This window comes from Ovis canadensis, chromosome 11, assembly GCF_042477335.2.
Source record: "Ovis canadensis isolate MfBH-ARS-UI-01 breed Bighorn chromosome 11, ARS-UI_OviCan_v2, whole genome shotgun sequence".
NCBI classification, from domain to species: Eukaryota; Metazoa; Chordata; class Mammalia; order Artiodactyla; family Bovidae; genus Ovis; species Ovis canadensis.
The window spans coordinates 63,844,501-63,867,109 of record NC_091255.1 but is presented as its reverse complement, the minus strand read 5'-3'; the positions used below and the strand labels follow the sequence as shown (position 1 = coordinate 63,867,109).

Genomic DNA, 22,609 nt, shown 5'->3' with positions numbered 1-22,609 from the left:
CCTTTCAAAAGCTGTGCCCTCAGCACAGCAAGAGATCCCACATGAGGCAATGGAGTTCCAACGGGCCAAAACTAAGACTCAATACAGCCAAATAAATAATAAATAAATAAATAATAAAGTGCTGAGTCTTAAAAAAAAATATCTTACAATAGGAAAAAGGTAACTTTAAAATGAGGGGGGGAAAAGATTAATAATAAGTCCTGGGGATCAATAAAGAAAAGTTTTAAAAGCTAGAAAAAAATGGGCAGAAGATTTGAACATTCTTCCAAAGAAGATGTGAAAAAGATGTTTAACATCATTAGTCATTTAGAGAATGAAAATCAAAGCCACAATGAGATACTACTTCACATTCATTACGATGACTAAAAATTTTTTTAAAAAGACAGAAAATAACAAGTGTTGGTGAGGATGTGGTGAAATCAAAACCCTCATACACTTCTGATGGGAATGTAAAACAAGCAGTGCCATAAAATGCTAATTGTAGAGTTATTGTTTGACCAACGCTGAAAAGAACTGAAAACATGTGTCCCCACAAAAACTTGTGTACTAATGTTCACAGCAGCACTATTCACATTAGCCAAAGTGGAAGTGATCCAAAAGGGATAAATGGATAAACAAATGTGGCTTATACAATGGAATATTATTTTTTAAGTTATTTATTTTTGGCTGTGCTGGGCCTTTGTTGCTGCAAACAGGCGTTCTCCAGCCGCAGAGAGTGAGGGCTGCTCTTCAGTAGCGGTGCCTGGGATTCTCTTTGCGGGGGCTTCTCTTGCTCCAGGGTGTGTGGGCGCAGTAACTGAAGCTTGAGGGCTCTGGAGCTCAGGCTCAGTAGTTGTAGCACATGCGCTTAATTGCTCTGTGGGATGTAGGATCTTCCTGGACCAGGGATCAAACCCAGGTCCCCTGCATTGGCAGGTGGATTCTTATCCACTGCACCATCAGGGAAGTCCCAGTGGAATGTTATTCAGCTATGAAAAGAATGAAGTTCTGATACCTGCTACAGCATGGATGAGCCTTGAAAACATAGTAAATGAAGGGAGCCAGTTACAAAAGACTACAAATTATATGATTTTACCGATCAAAAATGTCCAGAATAGGCAAATCTAAAGAGACAGAAAGTAGATTACCGGTTGCTTGAGGCTGTGAGAAATGGGAGAATAAGAGGTGATACGTAAGAATACCAACTTGTCTTTGTAGTGATGAAAATATTCTAAAATTTACAGTGGTGATGATTGCTATATCTGTGAATATACTAAAACTGCTTTAAATGGGTAAATTGTATGGTATGTGCATTGTATTTTTTTTTTATTTGGCTATCCTGGGTCTTAGTTGCAACACGTAGGACCTTTAATCTTCATTGCAGCATGGGGATCTAATTCCCTGAACAGGAATCAAACCTGAGCCCTCTGCATTAGGAGCTTGGAATCTTAGCAGCTGGACAACCAGGGAAGTCCTTATGCATTGTATCTTAATAAAATTGTTTTTTTTAAAAAATGAGGAATAAAAGCAATTCCAAATTTCATCTAATGGTCTGCTCCTTTTGAGCACTCCTCAGCTTCCCTGGTGGCTCAGACGGTAAAAGAATCCGCCTGTAGTGCAGGAGACCTGGGTTCGATCCCTGGGTTGAGAAGATCCCCTGGAGGAGGGATAGGCTACCCACTCCAGTATCCTTGCCTGGAGAATCCCAGGACAGAGCAGCCTGGCAGGCTATAGTCCATGAAGTCACGAAGAATCCGACACGACTGAGCGACTTCCGCTCACTCACTGACAGTAAAGCACAGGCATTTTTTGGCATAGGTAAAACAAAACAAGATAAACAATGAGTGGTTCTTGGGGCTGGTTGAAATGGAAGTAAACTCAAACCAGGCCTCCCTACAAGGAAGATGCATCCTTGTAGGGAGCAAAGACCCCTTGTAGGAGCAAGGATCCGTTGCCCTTTGAATCATTTACCCACCTCAGCTCTGATGGCCAACCACTCTGAGCCCAAATCTCTGCCCTTACTATTGTGATATCTCAATCAGATGACTTACCCTCTCTGAGCCTCAGTTTCTCCTGGGGCTGGTATTTCCTTCCTGACAGACTGTTTCAGTAGGAAGTGAATGAGATCAGCTTCACAGAGTGCCCAGCCCAGCCTCTGACACTTGGTAAGCACAGAATAAATATTTGCTATTATTATCAGTCATCCATTAATACATTGTTGGACTCTCCTGCAAGCAATGGGCCAGATAAAAGCCTCTGGCTCTCACTGTCTGATAGGGGATAGTCTCAATCTGGCCCTCATCCCTCACTGAGATAAATGTCCCGACACAGGAGGAAAGAGCTTTCTAAGACAGAGGAGGAATTCTGATCACTAAGCAGCTCACACCCTTATTTTTTTTTTTTCCATTGTTTTGATCGAAAAGATGTCCTTTTCACCTATCTTCATCTTTTGTACAGTTTCAGTTGTTCCTGGAAAACCTTAATTTGACCCAAGGGCAAGTTCTCTTGTTGGCTCACGCTGGACTCTGAAATACTGATTTCATCTACAAGAACTGTTTACTATCTGTGTTTGAATGCTGTCTAGCATGTTACATAAAATTTGTTCAGAAGGAAGTCTGTCTCTGACGTTTGACCCTCCCTCCCATTTCCTGGCCAAATGTCACAAGAGGCAGGGGGCGGGGGGTGGCACCTTAAAGGGGACACTGCCACCCAAAGTCTGTCCTCTGCTTATGCATGTGCTCAGTTCTTAATCCTTGGGGCCTCCCTGCTAGGCCTGGTCTTTCTTCATGCAGTGAATGTCTGTGTGCTTCATGCAGCTCTGGCATCTCCATTGCAATTACAGACAACACTGGTTAACTTTAGTTGTGGCATGTGGGATCTAGCTTCCTAAATAAGGATCGAACCCGGGCCCCCTGCATTGGGAGTGCAGGGTCTTAGCCACTGGACCCCCAGGAAGTCCCAAGACTGGTTTCCTCGTGGGGCTTGGGTCCACATCTCCCCAAGACAGTCTCTGAAAATACTTGCTCTCAGCAGATGGCTAAGAGGCCATCTGGGCGATTCTGGGAGGCTTTTTTGTTGTTGATTTGGGTCCCCTTTGCCCTTCTGTTTCATTAATGATGACAATTTCTATAGTATTGATAATACTGATACCGAGTTTGTGGTGGGCCCTGGGGTCAGGACTGTGATGCAGTCTATAGGGTAGCACTGGTTGTTCAGTGCCTGTTCTGAATGGTCAGTGCTCCAGACTTTTGTCAAATCTTTTAAAAGGCACCAGACTTTGCACAGATTGTTTTATTAAATCCTTACAAGCCTACGAGGTAGGCACTGGTTTTATCTCCATTTTACGAATGAGGGAAAGAATCCCAAATGGATTAAGGAACTCATCCAAGTAGGACAGCTGGGCCTTGAACCTGGGTCTGTCTGATCCTGAGATTGTTCTCTCGGCAACCACCCTGTCCCCAGGAGCACTCTGACCTACTGTGATGTCCGCTTACTGAAGATCCCAAACTCAGCCTCTCAGTAAGGAACAGGAAGGGTAGCAGCTCTCCTGGACCTCTGGAGCCCCCAGTCCCAATTTGGAAGTCGACCAGTAGGCAGAGCTCTTGGGAGCCTGACTGATTCTTTGCCACCTGGGCTGGGAGCAGATCCAACCAGCTGTGCTGTGGGGCTGCCAGGGCCATTGGGTTGGCCAGCAAACATGCCTGGAGTCTCTGCTGTGTGCCAGGCATGACTCCAAAGGCCCTGCCTCTGGAGCGCCAGGAGCTTCTCGTCCATCCCTGGCCCCAGATGCCCCTGCTAAGCGGGGGCCAGTTGCAGGCCCCGTCCTTATTTGGTGAACCTCACTGTGTCCCTGAAGTTCCTGCCCTCTAGGCTGGTGATTACCCTGCTGATGGCCAGGCAGGGAACGACGCAGCTGCAGCTGACTCTCCGTGTACCTCGCCCCAGGCACTGCGGCGGGCCCAGTCCCCCAGGCCGCTGTGGGTGGGCAGAACTGAGACTGGCTGTGGACAGGGCACTGAATGGGGAGAGGCCCCCGGGTTTAGCCGGACTCTCAGGTTGCATGAAGACTGGGCCTTGGACCCAACCCCATCCTGTCCCCTCTCCTGGTGCTCTTGGCTCAGTGCTTAAGACAGTGAAGGGCTTATGGGAATGGTCCTGGGGGCCAGTGTGTCCAAAAGAGAGGGAGTAGGGAGTAGAGGTTGGAGAAGGAAATGGCAACCTACTCCAGCATTTTTGCCTGGAGAATCCCAGGGACGGGGTAGCCTCGCGGGGAGCCTGGTGGGCTGCCGTCTATGGGGTTGCACAGAGTCGGACACTACTGAAGCGACTCAGCAGCAGCAGCAGCAGGGAGTAGAGGTTGAGCCTGGGCACCACCTCCCTGGGGATGTGTGCAGTCCCTCCCACACCTCTCAGCAAAGGCTGCCAGCCCCAAGCTTGCAGCCCAGCAGCCTCTCTTATCACTGGGACTGGCGGCTGGGAGACGGCCTCCTCCCTTTCAGCCCACTCTCCCTTCCGCTGTGTATGGTCCCAGAACTGCAACTTCCTAAACAGGGGCTGGCAGCTGTTGGAGAAAAGACCCCAGACCCTGGCTGCCCAACCTCGCTCCTCTGCACATCACTTATGGCCTTACAGCTCCTCCAGGAGTCACAGCCTCGCTGAAGCGACCCCTCCACTCCGTCTTGCTGATAGCAGAGGTGACTGCACCTTTCCGCTTCTCCCTCAGGAAGGGCATTGGGGTAGGTGGGATGGGGGTGGAGGGTCCTCTCTCAGGGCAGAAGCTGAGACGTGCTGCTCCTGGGCATGCACGATGGTCCTCACCCTTGCTGGACACTGCATGTAGTGCCCAGGTGGGGACACCAGGACAGGCTGGGAACACCTCACACGGAAGTCCCTTAACTGCTTGGAACAGCGGTTGTCAAGCTGGGACACCTCACTGCCAGGGACAGCTGGGCAGTCAGCCAGACCACAGGGAGAGCAGGGGGAGCACCGCTCCCCTGACCCCAGGAGGGAAGACAACGGCCTCTGGCCCCTCCTTACAGCACAGCTTCTGTGCATAAGCTTGAAGCTGTTTCAGCTGCCCCCACCCACCTTGGCCCACAGCCTTGCTCAGTCCCTAGACCTGTGGACAAAAGGGAGTCCAAAGGCTGGCCGCCTGGCCCAAGGACATGCCCTCAGGGAGTGCTGCAAGATTTCGGTCAGCAACCCGGGCTAGGGTCTGTTCTTCCCAGCCTCGCCCTGAGGAAGGCAGGTTGTTTGTGGGAGTTGCTGGCCAGAAGCCAGGCCCAGCTGAATGGGATGGTCTGGGCCAGTGACATCCCCGAGGAATGGTGAGACAGGCAGGACCACCAACAGGGTGAGGGAAGAGGCCAGGGAGCACAAAGAGCACTACGCTCAGCTGTGTTCTTCTATCAGGGCCTGGGGTGGGGCTGAAGGAAACGGGCTGTGACTACCATGATGCTGTCTGCGCTCAGCGGCCAACTCTTTGCAACCCCATGGACTGTAGCCTGTCAAGCTCCTTTGTTCATGGAATTCTCCAGGCAAGAATACTGACTGGTGTGGGCAAGGGATCGTCCTGATCCAGGGATGTAACCCACTCCTGCATTGGCAGGCAAAATTCACCACTGGCACCACCTGGGAACTCCTGTAATCGCCATGAGGTGACTTAAGTCAAGGGGTGGGGAGGGGTGAGGGGAAGGAGGGGGAGGACTGTGCGCCCAGGAAGGATGCTCAAGGCTCTGCTGCCTTGAGAGCCACACCACCCGCAGTGACACAGCGGCCACAGGGCGCGCAGAAAGCTCACCCTTCTCCATGGAAGGGCAGGCTGGCCCTAAGCCTGAGGCAGATTGCTGACCTGCTGCTGTTCCCGTTCCTGTGTACAGGCTGGCCTTTGCCTGCACAAACTTCAGGGCAAGCCCAGTTTCCTGCTGATCCAAAGACAGCTCAGCTGACAAGGCCGTCTCTTCTCTCTGCGGCCCTACTTGAAGGTGAGCCAGAAGGTCCCAGCATCAACACTTGACACCAGGCAAGCAGCAGTGCTTACAAGGGGCCAGACAGGGCAGCCCCAGACCACTATTGGGGAGAGCTGAAGGTAAAGCTTTCTCAACATTTCCCAGAGAAAAACTCTGAAAACATATACCATCCAAATGAAGACCATAAAGCTAAAAGTCTGAACTTTAAAAACTTTTATTTTTGTTTGCTTTTTTCGCACTACCTAAACCCAGGGATAAAACATATGGGAAGTTTCCCAAAACCAGAAAGTACTTTTCGCCTTCTGGGTTAAAAATAAACTCTGGAAGCGCAAGCTCTACTATTTAAGCAGCAGATTCCAAGCTGCCCAATAAAATTCAATCTCAGGATGCACACTTCAGGCAAGGGCAAAAGCGTCAACCACTTGAGTGGTTCTCAACGAGCCTCACCACCACTGGACAGGGTTCCCACCACCACACATTCCACTGGCTAGGATTTCAACATTCTTCAGGAACACAATGAATCAACTGTCAGAACTGGTTATGACGGACCTTCTAGGAAACGTTTATACTCTATCAGATTCCGCTTTTGGCACCTCATAAAAACTATCAAATTCTCAATCCTAATCTAACTCCAAGGGAACCTCTTAACCCTTAATATCTGAAATTAGTCCAAATTTAAATCCCACTGAACTGTATCAGAGTATCTTTCTATAGCCACTGACTTCAAATTATACAGACTGCGTCTGACTCCTGTGGTTCTTGCGCCCATATTAACATTTCACTGGTGGCCATCACTGGTTAGGAACACTAGTTTCACACTGAAAAGGCAGCTTAGACTTAAACCGAGTTCTACACCTGTGGGCACTTGTAACTCACTGTATAAAAAAGTCTATACTGGGAGGGGACATATATACACCTACAGCTAAGGCTGATTCATATTGATGTTAAGAAACAAAATCCTATAAAGCACTTATCCTTCAATTAAAAAATAAAAAATCTATAAACGTTCTTCACAAATAGGTTCAGGAACAAACCCCAAATTTGAGTTCTAGAATTAAATTTCCTTTCCTCAACAGATACGGGGAGGCAGGGAAGCCGCCTTTTAGTCACAGGCCCACACTGCAAAAATGTTGTCATAGCATTTTTAAAAAGCTTCTAGAGGACTGTTTACATGCTTTGTAGAATTATTCTTGTAAATACTGCTTTTGCTATCAAGTAAAACTTGAAATCAGCTAATCTTAAAAGCTTGGTACTCAATTTAGGTTTTTGACACTTAGTTGAATAAACAAGTTTATTTGTAAATTTAGTCAACATACATAATTGACCTAGAAACTTCAATAGAAGGATAAATTTTAAAACCACTTGGAAAGCCATCTCTATGAAGTGATTTTCCCAGAACCTATGCCACATGAACACCATTTAAACTGGCAGAGGTTCAATAAGCTGAAGCTGTGTCCCTCCCCAACAGCAAGTTTACCCTAACAGTTATTATAATACAAACCCCACAAGGAAAAAGTTCGGTATTGTTCCTCCTTGGTAGAGAAAAGTTCAACCTAGTTATGAGACCAATCACAACACAAAGAAAAGCTGCACTAACTACTATATTAGTAACAGATGATGCTGGTGTGAGTAACTTGTATTATAGTCTAGAGCCCTTATAAATAAATCCCCCTCCCCGTTAGTGTTTGCATTATCAGCTAGAAGGTTAGTTTAACATGTGGTAGAATGAGGACTTATGCAAGGTATAACGCGAAAAGCATTTTACTACGTAAACAAGTGCAGTCTACTCAGGAGAAAACCAATCGAACTCTAAATTACACACCTTAAAGACAACACTCCCCACCACATGTCAATGTAAAACATTTAATTTAAAAATGTTGACACTACAATATATAAAATAGCTATTATAAATGCACATAGTGTATTCTATAGCTGCCAGGTTTACTTTTTTTTTTTTTAAGGAAACTGTAAGTTACACTGTGGTTAAGACTTGTATCTTCACCCTTGAAAAAGCCCACATTCTATCACAGTGATGTATGGTTAGACTTAACAGCCCCAATTGTTAAACACTTGGATCAAGTCATAACCAGTTTTATTGCAAAAGGACCCTGTACACATTTATCAATTCTAGTACCTTAATAGCTACCCAACAAGTCATTAACATACAGAAACATGCATCATGAGAAGCAAGAAATATCACCCATCCCTTCTGCATATTAGCAACTTGTCACTCCTGAGCAACAGTGCTCACATCACTGAGGTCTGTGAACAGTCACTTTTCGCAGTCATCCTGAGTGAAAGATGGAATGACTTAAGTACAAATGCAACATATTATAAACAATTTCTTACAAAAAAAGTCACAAATTAAACCGAAGTATTTTACAGAATTTACTACAAAACACCATAAAAACTGCCTTCACTTAAGCTCTCTCCCCCCGTATCCGGCGAGCCAACTGGATGTCTTTGGGCATGATGGTGACTCTCTTAGCGTGGATGGCACACAGATTAGTATCTTCAAACAAACCCACCAGGTACGCTTCGCTAGCCTCCTGTGGAGGACAAGAGCCACACTATTAGACTCTCTCTGAGGGGGCCGCGCACCAGCCCTCCCCTCCGCCCAGCCGCACACAGCCCCCGCCAGCTCACCTGCAGCGCGCCGATGGCGGCACTCTGGAACCTCAAGTCAGTCTTGAAATCCTGGGCGATCTCCCTCACCAACCTCTGGAAAGGCAGTTTCCGGATCAGAAGCTCGGTGGATTTCTGGTAACGACGGATTTCTCGAAGCGCAACAGTCCCGGGCCTGGAGCGAGCAGGAGAGCGCAAAGGGACACCGGTTACGAAAGCGGCCGGCGAGCCGCGGGAAGCATCCCGCCCGCAGCGCCGCCGAGTCATCGTCTCCCTGTAGCGCTGCCTACCTGTAGCGATGAGGTTTTTTCACCCCGCCGGTAGAGGGGGCGCTTTTCCTGGCCGCTTTGGTGGCCAGCTGCTTGCGGGGCGCTTTCCCACCCGTTGACTTACGAGCAGTCTGCTTGGTTCGGGCCATTTTCTTTTACCTGTAGAAGACACCCGTGAATCCGGGGCCGAGGCACGCTCGCCTCTCGGGGTGCGGCGCCCCGGACACTCGGCGCCCCAGCCCTCCCGCCTCCTCGCGCCCCAAGGCGGACGGCAGATGGCCGAGGGCCGCCGCCTCCTCCCCCTCCCCTAATGACTCAGGCTGCGAGTAGCAGCAGCCTCCAGTGGGAGGGGGGGGCGCGGGGAGGAGTCACTTCCCCTCCTCGACGGGCGGAGGCCCGGCTGCCCGGAACCCAGCGTCGGGACCTCTGAATCACCAGCGGGAAAAAGGCGGAGACGCGGTTCCGGAACGAAACCCCAAGGGAAAACTACCCGCCCCCACAGCCGGCGCCAACAGCCAGAGTAGCCCGCACCAGTCGGCACTTGGCTCTCAACGGCCTCGACCCGCGATATCAACGGCTGGCCAAGCCTGAAGTCACAGATAAAACCCATGAACACTTACTTAATGCCGAAGTTTTAGGCCGCTTCTCCGACCACCGCGCCGCCGCTGCTGCCCAAAGAGCCGCAGTAGCTGAAACACTGGACGAACTCTCCCCAACGAACGACCAAACCGCTCTGCGCGCTAAGCCCCCCTATACCTCGGTTTTTATACCCACGCTTCACGCTGCGTCTCTGCGTCATAGGACCCTAATTTGCATACACCAATGACTTTTTCTATTGGCTGACGCTTTCGCCGACGCGCTGACATCCCCCGACACAAAGGCCGTGCTTCGGCCCCGTTCCCTGATTGGCGGACATCTAGACCACTGATTGGCTGTTAAAGTGGCCTAACGATTGGATGAATGCAAAGAAGAATGGACGAATCAGAGTTTAGCACCAAGCCGCTCTTCTGATTGGATAAAATGGAGCTATGTTTGGATCCTTCCCTTGGTTCCAAAGCTCTACAATAGAAAGTCAATGCAAATGAATTGCACTGGTCCTTATCAGGACTGGTCCTTAATCTGGACAGACCGGAGGGCAAGGGGCCTAACGTTATTTGCATCAAGCTAATACCATGAAGGAGACGGTATTTTCATGAAAATTTTGTAAATATTTTCCAATGTAAAATAAAATGCATTCCCTGTGATTGCTTACTTTCCATGAACATTTTGATAGGTAGTAGTGTAAATGAAAATTAGAATTCAGTAAATCATGTTATCAAGTATTTTATCTATGAGGCATATACATTTTAACCAAAATACAGTTCTTTTGTTTGGTGGGGTGGGGAGAGGTAAATAACAAATAAATAAAAAAGAAATGTCAATAAATTATTTTATTTATAAGGACTGTTTTTTATGTCCTTAGACCACCACAAAACACTGATTTCAATATGCTTACAGTTAAGGAGTAACTTACTAGGCAACATATTTTTTTAAATTCTGTAATTCAACTGAACAAAATCACTACAGCCAGAATGGGAATAGTCAATTCTAAACCAGTATTTGCAAGTATAAACCTAAAGTATAAACAAAAGACTGCTGCTGCTAAGTCACTTCAGTCGTGTCTGACTCTGTGCAACCCCATAGATGGCAGCCCACCTGTCCCTGGGATTCTCCAGGCAAGAACAAAAGACAACTAAATTAAATACGGTCCCTTGTATTTAACGGTCTATCCTTGAATATATTACTTCTGAAGAAACATAAAAATGGTAATCCCTGGAGAAGGAAATGGCAACCCACTCCAGTATTCTTGCCTGGAGAATCCCATGGACAGAGGAGCCTGGCAGGCTACAGTCCATAGGGTTGCAAGAGTCAGAGGCAACTTAAGAGACTAAACCACCAGAGAAAGACTACCCTCAATTTGGCAGCAAGTGACAACTGTCCTTAAGATTTTTTTTTCCCTCCCTGATAGAAAAAGAAAACACTTGGAAAATGAAAATAATAAATTTTCTATTCAAATGTAAAAAAATAATGGTAATCCCTACCTTTGTCTACATGTCTTGAGTGGATTTTAATACTTAGTTCTTCAGATGATTCAGTTATATAAAATATCAAAGCAGGCTTAAGGTTAAGACCAGCCAAACAAAGTTCAGAAAATTGAAACAAAGCCTTGGGCGTTCTACTCCACAGTTTTTACCCTGGATTCACCAAATATTTTAAATTATTAAAAAAAGCAGAAAAATCAGGTACATATAGATTCAACAGAGAATTATACTACATAAATATAAATACCTCAAAAATTTACATCTGATGTCAAAAGTTACCCCTCTCATCATCAAAAGTGAGAGGGAAAAAATGAAGAGTTTGATTTAAAGCAGCTATGGCAAAAACACCTTTGGCCCAACCTCTAGTTCCAAATTTGTCATTTCGGCCCCCTCAATCATAACACGCACAATATGTATTTGATTATCATATATCTATAAACCTTTATATCATAATTCAGTCAACTTTAGTTTCTTTCCTCTGCTCAAAGTTTAGGGTAGAGGAAACATTATTTCATGCCAGGCTGAGAAGAGAAACCAAGATGAAGGTTCTTGGCCTGTTCTCAGAAATTGTGTAAAGCTGAAAAACAGGGCACTGATTATACCTCAGGTAAAAGACTGTCAAGTGTCCTTGAATTTAACCAGAAAAATACCCTGCCATCTTTTTTTGACTGCTCAGATGGCCTATCGAAGGAAAAGGATCCTAAATTAACACCCACTTTTGTGTTCCAAGGCTTTTCTAGGCATTCCAGAACCCTAACTGTCTCATGCTTTCTACCGAATACAGTAGTGATCCATCCCCACCCCACACCCTCGCCCATCTCTGCCTCCAGAGATAAACTGAGCAACTGAACTGAACTGAAACTAGGTATGGATTTACATGCATCCATTTAAGAACGATTAGTGGAATCTGTCCCTCTTACTTGGTAGTCTTATCGCTAGGTTTTTCTTTTTCCTAACCCTAAGTGAATGCAAAGGAGGAAAAACAACACAAAAATAGGGAACAACCGAAAATGCTAATACAATCAAAACAATGCCGAATATGAAGCAGCGTGTAGATTACTGTCCTAATTCCTGTTCTGTCACGTACTTGCTGAGTAACTTTGCACAAGTTTCTTAACCTCTCTGAGTTTCGGTTTCCTCTTCTCTAAATTAAGCAGTTTGGATGATATCATATCTCAATTCTACTAGTACACACTTATTCTGAAGCTCATTGTATATGCTCATTTAAAATATAGCACGCTGAACTGTATTTCTTCAATCAAATCACATTTGGGTATTTTGGAGGATAACCTATAAATTGATTACTTGGATTTAACAATAGGATTAAAGCAGTACACCATAATTTACACAACTTTTTCGTCCTTTCGGAATTTTTCATCTTCAAACACCCCTAGTGCTTAAACAATTGATTTGGCCTGTTTAAGAAACACCAGTTTCTCAACTTGGGTTTGGCTTCTGATATGAAGTTACTCGGAACAACATAAAATAGATATGTATCAATCTTAAACATGAAAAATTTCCATTCAGCCCACAGTGCTTCACCCGCAAGGTTAATCGAATGTTTCTTTAATGAGATTATCATTATTTAACGCTAATAAAATGTAATTAGCCTGTACAACAGGGTTTTGAATAGATTCAATGTGGAAAACAAAGTTAAATGTTAACTTTGTTAACAAAGTGTTAAAATATCTGTGAAGTACTTCGCCCAACTGGCGGGAAGAGGGGAGGAGACATTTTCCCCAGTAGAAAGGCTGAGGGCCAGAGCACGCAAGTGGAGTGGGTTATAAGTCGTACTCTCTACTCAAACCCAGGCCCATCCTCTGATGCTTTTCGACACTCCTGCAACTTGCCAGTGTACCTGGGACTATGCTAGATGGAGATTAAATTCGTTCTTGGCCCTTAATATACTGGAAACATGTTGGTAGGGCCAGGTGTCGAGTTGGGGGACTCAAGTCGTGTGGAGTTCCAGGTTTCAGGGCTGGTAAAGGTTTATGGAGCGCCTCGGCAAAGGCGCGGGAACAGAGTATTGTGTTGTATTGCTCTTCGTTGGCAAAGCTTTCTCAAGCTGACTTCCAGCAGGCCGACTTTCCTTCACGCTTGGTCCCGCCGCAGGAATGAGGATGTTGGCGGACTTCAGGTGCCTGCAGCTCAAAGGCCCACTGCTAGGGACCCGCATTAGAACCGAACCCAAGTTGGGATTAAGTACGGAGGCGAGGTAATCATTATCCTGTTGAAAGTGAAATTACACTTGGAACGGTTTTACAGCAGTCGTTAGGCCCTCCCTAACTCTGGGCCTTTTCGACCCCAAGGGCTCCAATCGCAGGCAAAGGCTCCCCTACGAACCTGGAAACGCAGTTAAGAAGTAACACAACTGGACTGCAAGCCCCACAAACCGTCGCGGGCTCTCAGCATCCGGGACACCGCCCGCAAGGCTCTCTGGGTATTGTGGTCTGTTCCTTCGGCAGCAACCCTCTGCCGGCGGTAAAATTCCAGCCGAACCTGGGACCACAACTCCCAGCAAGCCTTGCTGCCGCGCGGGGGGTCTTCACGTTCTCGTGGCGCGGCGCAGCCGCACTAGGGCCTCGGCGCGGACCGCGCAGACTGAATAATAAAAGGGGAGCGGCGAAGAGGCAGGAAGACAGGACCATGTCGAAGGGCCCCGGGCCCGGCGGCTCCGCAGCTTCCTCGGCGCCCCCGGCCGCTACCGCTCAGGTGCTGCAGGCACAGCCCGAGAAACCGCAGCACTACACGTACGTAGACCCCCCCCCCCCGCCGCGCGCGCACGCCTGACGTCAGCGGCCAGCGTGAGTCACGCGCGCAGGGAGAGCGCGAGGCGGCCTCTCCCTCCCCCCCTTCCTCCTCCGGCCCGGCCCAGACCGGTTCCAACCTGCTGGGGCCGGTCCCAACTGCCTACAACTGCCACCAACCTTTGGTCCGGCTGAGGGGCGGGAAACCCGGTCTCCGGCGCCGAGTTGGGAAGGCGGGAGCTTGGGATGCGGAGTGCACACCTTGTAGGCCGGAACCTTTCGAGGCCTAACTGTTCCTCAGACCGTAAAAACGTAAAAAAGTCCCAGGCACTTTGGGGGCGATAAGAAGTCCAAGACGCGACCAGGATGAGTTCCTAAGCGGCCAACCTTAGACCCGCTTATGAATGGACAGTGAGCGTGAAGTCCTGTCAGGAGACCCACGTACTAGGAACCAGAGGCCTTTTGTGACCGCAAGGCCCATATGTTGTCCACGGAGGCCACTCTTGATTGAATTCACTTAGAAACAGTTGCCCCAGCCTGGGTGATGGGGTCCGAGTGTTGGCCTCAGGCCCAACTCAAATGTGGCCTCAGAGGGAGCCCCAAATGCCGGCTCTGCAAGTCTAGTGAGATGGAAAACCTCTTCCTGAGAATCTGCTTGTATCTTAAGTGGAGTTCCCTGTCTTCTCTTTATTTCCCTTCAGGGTACTTCTTAGCAACTACCTAGAGCTAGATGCTTTGGGAGAAAGTGAGAAAAGGAGGCAGGTCCTCCTGTCGAGTGAAATGTTGGTTTCCATTTCCCTGATGTTCTTTGAATACCGGACATCCCCCCTGGGCTCCCAAGTCATGTACAAGCCTAGAAAGATCCCCAAGTGTACCTCAGCCTTGCTAGAGATTTGGAACCTGGGGGTTGAACAACTCTTGAGGGGCACACGATAACGCTGCCTGGTGAACCAAGTGCAAGAAGCATTTGTTGGAGTAGAAATACCTAAAAGACAGGAAGAGCTGTTGTTTGTCACGGAAGTAAGACCCATTGGGAAACTTCTGAGATTAGGGAATATCGATTTTAAGAAGTGTGTTGTTTTACGAGTCTCTTATTGGTTGAAATCATTTGAAACTTTTTCTTGACTTCATTCTGACTCACGTTAACTATAACTTTTCTAATGTGACGATTGCTTTGCTGATCCTTTCTTGCTGGAGTTCTTTCTGCAATCCGGCCATTGATTTTGGTGAGATGGTCTTAGAGAATTGAGTGATCAGATGAAGGGTATGGTCCAACAGCATGGTCTAGATTTGGACATCTGCAAACTTCATCCTATTGAAATTTACTTATAATCTCTGGTTGCTCAGATCACGTTTTTTCAGTAAAATATGGATAACATTTGGAGTAATATGAATCTTGGTTTCAGCAACTTGTGTTTCTGTGTTGTCATTGAGTATACTATGGAATCTGTGTTAGAAAGGCTTTCTAACCATTTTGAAATTGAGAGGTGAAACTAATCAACAGTTGTGTAAATGTTAATATAAGTCTATTTTCTTGATGCTAATTGTTTAAAAATTATTTGACTGTGCTGGGTCTTAGTTGGGATATGTGGGACCTAGTTCCCTGATCAGGGATGGAACCCAGGCCCTCTGCATTGAGAGCATGCATGGAGTCTTAGCCGCTGGACCACCAGGAAAGTCCCTGATGCTCATTGTTAAAGTGAGATTTGTTTAAAATCTGCCTTTCCGCTTCTTGTGGGATAAGTACAGAGTAATCAGTCTTGGCTGTTCAAGTGGCTTAGTAAATGGACAGTAGCAGATGTAAAGCCCAGGTCTGATTGAAGGTTGGAGGTGTTACGGCTCGCTATTTTCTGTTATCTGTTCATGTGTATCTGTGTGTGTGTTTTTATCTCCAAAAATCAGAGGTAGAATTCAGTTGGTAGAAAGAGATAGAACTCTTTCTTGATAGATTTATGGGCCTTCAGAAACCTGAATGATTTGGAAAGCTTCATTCCCTTGTCATGGGGTCTGAGGAGCAGGAAGCATAAAGACGCTGAGTGCCGCACCAGTATACTTGACTCTGAACCCATTTGTTGTCCTTGGGGGTTAGAAGACAAGAACATTTCAATTTTGATTTCAGTATTTGTTATAAAATTTTGAGTTGCCCCCCAATTTTTTAATTCTCCTTCGTAGCATGAATTTCTAGAATTTATTCCAATCTAAAGATGACCTTATCGATTGCACTGATCCCATCATGGAATAAAGATACAGACTCCTTTGTTTTTTAATGTTTGTATTTTTACCTGTCAATTTTTTTTTTTTTGCCTTTTAAAGCTTACTTATACATAAATTGTTAATTTCGTGTATTTCTTTTGTATCTGATGTTATTTGAGATTATGTGACAAGCAGTAATTTTGCAATAATTCAGAGAAGGTTTGTATTAAAATTGAATGCCACTGATCTACAGTCCATGGGGCCACAAAGAGCCCAACACAACTGAGCAACTAAGCACACACATCATAACTGCAGTATTGGCAAATGCTTTTGAATCTATCAAAAGTAAAAATTGCCTTCCTGTTGGCTTGGTTCTTGCCCTTTATTCTTACCCCACAGCCACAGTCCTAGAGTTTGAGCCCTCCTTTTTCTAAACCAAGAGGATTATCATAACAGTTTGAAAGATAATTATTTTTGGGGTGTTTTTTTAAGCTCTTGAATAATCTTACTTTAAGAGAAACAAAAAGTAATCCTTTCAGAAAATTGGTGTATTGGGCGCTTGTGTTAGGCCTAAGGAATTCGACCCTTTTAGAAAGTGGTTATATCAGAATTTCCTATGTTGTACAATTCCATGTGTCTGATTAGCTCTAAATAAAATGATAATGTGCCTGTATTAGTTCTTCAATACAAGAACCACGTGACCTCTTGCTAGGTAATTTTTCTTTTTTTGACAGGGACTAAATGCAGCTTTATTTAGAACAAATCCATCTTACATTTTAGAAGAGATTGAGGAATGGGAAATTTTGGAGTAATACAAATTTAGCTAACTTTGGGCTTTTTTTTACTACATAATTAATATTGTTAAAAGTGTATAGTTGAAGTCAAAGTGAAAGTCAAGTTGCTCAGTCGTGCCCGACCCTTTGCGGCCCCATGGATAGTAGCCTGCACCAAGCTCCTCCATCCATGGGGATTTTCAAGGCAAGAGTACTGGAGTGGGTTGCCATTTCCTTCTCCAGGGAATCTTCCCAACCCAGGGATCGAACCCAGGTCTCTCACATTGTAGACCGACGCTTTACCATCTGAGCCACCAGGGAAGTATAGTTGAAAGGTCAACAAAAATTATCATTTGGGATTTGGCAAGTCCCTGATTTTGGGAATTCCCTGGTAATCCAATGGTTAGACCTTGGCGCATTCACTGCTGTGGCCTGGGTTCAGTCCCTGGTCAGGGAACTAAGATTCTGCAGCTTAGCCAAAAAAAAAAAAAAAAATTCAATTTTTGACCTCATTATTTTGATCCCATAAGCGGATATAAACCTGAAAAACATCATTTTTGGATTCTTTTAGTTGGCAGTTGATTCTCAGACTTCTTAATGCTTTGTATTAAAGGAAGGTGAAATTCTAGTTTATTAAAGATTTCTTGGAGCTTTCTGACCACTGGGTGATCTCTTATAGGAAGACAGAAAATAAATGCTTTATAGCCTTATCTAGCCAGTTGTCATTTTAATTGAGGACTGTTTCCTGGGTATCTTTAAACAAGAATAATGTAGCAGTACTTCCATAGATAAATGATTTTGAGGGAAATCTGTTAGTGTATGCATTATGTAAATCTCATGAGCTTAGCTTGATTGCATCTGACTGTGTTTTGGAAAATCCAGGCAATGAACAGTATTTAAGTCATTATTGCAAATTGCAGTAACATTGTAAATACATTACTCTAGAGCACAACTTGTTGCACAGTGGAAGTCACTGGAAGCATTCCTTAGCAGCCTCAGCAGGAATGAGTTAAATTACCAATAAACATCTCTGGATCTTGTTTGCTCATTTATCAAGGAGAGCTAATTCCTTGCAGGACAAAATTGAGAGCTCACTGTGGCCTTCAGGCAAGCCTACAAAATCCCCATTAAGTGTTAAGTGCCCATGCTAAGGGTAAGCCTTTAATTTAGCATCTAGTTGATATTTGCTATCATCTAAATTAATGATTAAAGTGAAAGTTTGCTTAATGGTTAAGTTTTTTTGTTTTAATCCAACTATGTTAGATACTAAAGAAGGCTTCCCCACCATCCATATGCATCTGCTTTGACTGGTGGTTTCTCTCAACCTACAAAGACTGTGGCTTATTGGTGAGGGCAGCTGGACAACTCTGAGAGCAACTTAGAGAAATCCATCTTGAGCTCCTTCTCTGGAAGTAGCACCCCAGATAAGTGCCCCAAAGCAAGACATCCTCGTGGACCTACTTCCTCCCGCTTTCAACACGTTGATGCCTGAAGGTGAGGTCTCCTTCCTGTGTGTCTTAGGAGCTATTAGCTCACTTAGGTAATGAGAATCCTGCAACAGCCTGAGCTCCACTCACCTGCAGGCTTTCCTACCAGACCTTTGTCTAAAGGTTGTTTTTCTCCTTAGGAAAGATGCTAGGTCAGAAGCCTGGTAAAAGTCAGGTTGCATTTAAAGCTGCGTTACTTTAATTAGAGGACTGGTCTAGAGATTATTTTCCCAAATGGGGTTGATATTTGCTTAATGATTAAGTTTTTCATTTTGTTTTATTTTGTTTTTGATCCAGCTATGCTTGATACTAAAGGAGGTTTTCCCACACACGCATCTTCTGTATTTTGCAATTACAACTGTGGACAGTTATGGCTAATCCTAGTAGATTGTCTTCCCTTCTTTTAACATCTTGGATGAATTTTGGGGCACACTAATGTGTTATGTGAAGATGGATGTTGAATGTAAGTTTCTTGTTATTCTTAGTCAATATATGAAAATTACAGTTAGTCTGATTGGTAAAAATGTCAAGAATTTGCGATCAGTATCCTTCTGGACAATGTAGTTTTCTTATTTTCTTACCATATAGATTCTTTGTAGAGTTACCTCAGCCAGCCACCTTAAATACCTGCATGGGCAACAGAGAGATCTGTGGTGAAAGTTTGGGTAAAGTCAGTGCTTATGAACATAGGTATAGGGTTTATTTGGGGGGGGCGGTGGGAGTGTTCTGGAATCAGACCATGTTGATAGTTATTGTAAAAACCACTGAAATGTACACTTTAAAATGGTGACTTTTTATAGTGTATAAGTTACTTCTCAGTTTTTTTTTTGAAAAAAAAAAAAAGGGGGGGGGGGATTGTTAAAATCAGTGTATGAGTCCCTCCTACTCAAGAAACCTTAGACACATGGCCTTTCAGGGCTTGGTAGTATCATTCAGCATGGGAGAGACCACAGTTCTCAAAAAGCTCCTTGGCACCCTTCTCCCAGCCTTCTCAATGGCTTCATCTCCATATATCCATTCTAGGTGAATGCCCCCATGTTGTAAGTCTATGGAGATTCTTTTAAGAAGTGAATACTCAGCAAGTTTGGGATTCTAGTTGTTCGTAGTTGTACTTTAAATTGTCTCTGAATTGACAACCGTTATATAGAACAAGCATACTTTTCCCAATAGCTTCGTAAAATGAATTGTGTTTACTTAGTAGGGTGGGTGGGAGGTAGAAGAGGTTGCTTTTTTGCTAAAATGAACTGATTGTGTTCACAGGTGTTGTGATAATTGTTTTAATGATCACATGGGCATTTCTGTAAGGACAGGCCGTGTGTTTCAGGCATTTAAAATGTATCAGTGGCTATAATATTTTTAGTTCAAATAATCACAATTAACTTTTAATTTCTTTATAAAATCCCTCAACTTTCACCCCTTTTTTCTTTGCCAGTGTGTAGAATTTGACAGCAGTTTCAAGAGCTGATGAGGAAGAGAAGATGGAAAGGAGTCTAGCAACTTAAAAATCTCATAGCGTTTTCTGTGAGGTGACCTTTTTCCTGCTGGTGGCTCAATTTATTTAGGAAACAAAGATATTAAGGCCTATGATAGTATTGTCATGTCATATCCGAACTTACTGAAATATTCCCTCCCTTTCCTTATTCTTTACATCACAGTTTGCTTTTTGTGTTCATAAGTTGACTCATTTGTTTCCCATTAGTATTTGAAACATCTTATGGCCACCATGAGTCCTAACAGAATGACTTCTTGTGAGAAGCCGATGGGTGTTCCCACTTACCTATCAAATGTTGGTCTATTCACAAAACTGCTGCCATTGAAGAGAGATAGTTAATGCTTTCGGAAGGAAGAGGTTGATAAAACTTTGGCGTGGTGTGTTATGACTTGAAAGTTTTTAAGCAGTGGTTTTTATATCTAAAAAGCTTGTATTCATTTTGGTAAAAGCATTACTCTTTTTATTTTACTTTTACTGCTCAGAAGTGCCAGGCATTGGGTAGTTCAGGACTTGTGTTAAGTCAGACATAACACAAATTAGACTTCTCTGGTGGTCCGGTGGTTAAGACTCCATGTTTCTAACGAAGCGGCTGTGGGTTCAGTCCCTGGTTGGGGAACTAAGAGTCCATGGGTCGCATGGTGCAGCCAACAGACAAAACAACAGAAAACCCGCATAAATTAGAAGCACACACTTGTGTTTTCTTAGTTAAAACCAAATCAAACAGATTTTTACTATTGAACTAAGTACTTTTATAATGAATACGCAAGATGAATATCATATACCCAGTAGAGTATGTTGAAGTTAACGCTTCTGTTTTTGTTTTTATTTTATGATATTGTAATTATGGCCTGTCAAAAACTCCCTGACATGTTTTCAACAGCTTCTGGAGAGTCGCTTATACTTACTTGTTGCTGCTGTTGTTTTTCCTATAGCTCAGTGAAGAAAAGCATAGTTAACAGTCCACGTGGTGGTGAAGCGTAGGGACGCCAGGACCAGCCTGTCTTGAGTTGCAAGATCGCTTTACCACTACAGCTGTGGGATCTTGGGCGAGTGACTTCCCTAGTGCACCGGTTTCCTGACAATACTTATAGTACCTGTGCCAAGGGGTTGTTATGAGGATTCAGTGAGTTAATGTATATGAAGCGCTGAAAACCATGCCTGGCATTTGGCACATGAGAGTACTGTTCTTACTCAGTATCTGAACAACACCCAGGTTACTGCTTTCAGTAGCATTGCTGTCTCCTTCAACAGCTTGAGCCTGTGTTATCTTCAGAGCATACTCCTCTCTTCTGTATCCATTGGAATTTCACTTCAGTCGCAGTTCTTACAGCCTTCGTCAGCCTGGTTATATCTTACATGATGAATTTATTCGAAACAGATCTACTCTTTCGGGGATACAGACTTTGTTGTACAGAAAACAGTGTTCAAAATAACACATCAGTTCAGACTTTGTACTAAAATGCTCATCAAATTGGAAGCTTTTCAGCCCAGTTGTATACAAGAAGACTTTGAATCAAAACAAGGTGTTATCTGATTTAGAGAAGAATAAACCGGAGTATTCAATAGTCCTCACATATTCTCCAGAATCAATGATATGAGTCACTGATTACATGAACTTGCTTCAGTTTTACCCGTTGCAAGATCCTTAGGCCAAGGAGACAGTTATAGAATAGAAAGAGGGAACCACGTATATCATTTGATACTGTTCATGGTTCGTGTTCATTCTTGGGGCCGGGACAGTTCACAGGTGTCAGCTCTTTCCCAGTGAAGAATGGGCTGAATTCTTTTGCAGTGCGTGACTCCCCACCTTAAATTTTTGCTTGCTAAAATGCCTGTTGTACCGTGGGTCTCTGCGTGTGTGTATCTGTGTTAGGATAGTTTCACTATATCTTGGAGATTGCTTCTGGCCCTAAGGTCTTTGGCTAAAACCTAGTTATAGAATCAAAGCCTGTCTTACAGATTTAGACATACACAGAAATTCACTAGATGCTTATTTTGTTTGCCTGAAGAATACTCTTTGAACTTGCCTTTTCTGTCAGAAAGAATGTTCTAAACCAGGATCACGTCAGAAGATAGCACTTTACCAGAATTTATCAGCACTTTATCCAAATATTTACCAGTTACAAATTTTAGCTCTATTTTTTTTTTCTTTTTTAATTTTGGCTGCTCTGGGTGTTCATTGTGGCCCACAGGCTCAATAGCTGTGGCATGTAGGCTTAATTGTCCCGTTGGCATGTGGAATCTTAGTTTCCTGACCGGGATCGAACCTGTGTCCCCTGCTTTGGAAGGTAGATACTTAACCACTGGACCACCAGGGAAGTCCCTGGTGCGGTTTTTTAAAAAACCTTTTTTTTTTTTTGGTGAGGGGGTGGCAGATCCTCCTGGTGTTATTGTTAGAATGTTGTATGGTTTCTGGATTATGTTGGGTGTGAAACAGAATGTGTTTGTAGATCTTTATAAACGTTGAATCTAGAACTGCTAATAGTTTACCTCATGTTTTTCAAAAATGAGGAAAGATTTCTTCGCAAATTGTAAGAAATACTTACTGTTACACACACACACACACATAAATAATTTAGGATTCTTAATGTACTGCTTATCTGCTCTTATAATCTTGAAATTAAGGATTTTATTCTCAAACTTAAAAAGGAAGAATCTTTGGTAAGCCATGAAGTATGAGCTCTGTGATCAAATTTCTTTATAGGAGTTATATATGGGAGAAAAAAAAAGTAGCCAGTAAGGTTAATATGAATATGGAAAACAGTAGATTATATTAGTAGATAAGTGTCATTTGAACCTTTGGACACTACAATAATGAGTTTTTTTGCGGGGGGTGGGGGGCTTGTTTGTTTTTCCTTTTGCTAGTTTTAGAATCCTGTCACGTTATGACTAGGTCTCAACAGGGAATATTTAAGAACAGGTTTGTTTCTTGCATTTTAAGATTACTTTTTCCACGATAAAGCTTGTATATTGCCTGAAACAGACAAAAGTCAG

At 44.3% G+C, this 22,609-nt stretch overlaps 2 protein-coding genes and 1 long non-coding RNA gene across 8 annotated transcripts in view; 2 read left to right on the top strand and 1 right to left on the bottom strand.

Moving 5' to 3' along the window:
* Positions 1-7,225: 7,225 nt before the first annotated feature.
* Positions 7,226-9,743, bottom strand: H3-3B (H3.3 histone B). The gene is made up of 4 exons (XM_069542204.1): positions 9,463-9,743; positions 8,864-9,001; positions 8,595-8,748; positions 7,226-8,497 (listed from the first exon to the last, which is right to left on the bottom strand). The coding sequence occupies exons 2-4, from the start codon at positions 8,989-8,991 to the stop codon at positions 8,369-8,371; spliced, it is 411 nt and encodes a 136-aa protein (XP_069398305.1). The 5' UTR covers positions 8,992-9,001; positions 9,463-9,743; the 3' UTR covers positions 7,226-8,368.
* A 3,756-nt stretch (positions 9,744-13,499) lies between these two features.
* The window catches only part of UNK (unk zinc finger), a 32,404-nt gene continuing 23,294 nt past the window's right edge, over positions 13,500-22,609 (top strand). For 4 of the 6 annotated variants that reach the window (XM_069542105.1, XM_069542102.1, XM_069542101.1 and 1 more), the window contains exon 1: positions 13,501-13,673. In XM_069542105.1, coding sequence (XP_069398206.1) covers positions 13,570-13,673 — 104 coding nt within the window. In that variant the 5' untranslated portion in view covers positions 13,501-13,569. Of the gene's footprint in view, positions 13,674-18,514; positions 18,587-22,609 lie in introns of those variants that run through there. The other 2 variants (XM_069542107.1, XM_069542104.1) reach the window with 2 other exon arrangements.
* On the top strand, positions 17,713-18,586 carry LOC138414560 (uncharacterized). The gene is made up of 3 exons (XR_011246887.1): positions 17,713-17,789; positions 17,900-18,130; positions 18,421-18,586. It is a non-coding gene; the product is annotated as an uncharacterized lncRNA (long non-coding RNA).

Bases quoted from the DNA above. Each gene is read 5' to 3' on its own strand.
- H3-3B (XM_069542204.1), bottom strand. From the start codon at position 8,991: ATGGCCCGAACCAAGCAGACTGCTCGTAAGTCAACGGGTGGGAAAGCG. The intron at 8,749-8,863 runs GTAGGCAGCGCT...TGCTCGCTCCAG, and splicing joins AAAAAACCTCATCGCTACAG to GCCCGGGACTGTTGCGCTTC. The intron at 8,498-8,594 runs GTGAGCTGGCGG...TGTCCTCCACAG, and splicing joins CCGCCATCGGCGCGCTGCAG to GAGGCTAGCGAAGCGTACCT.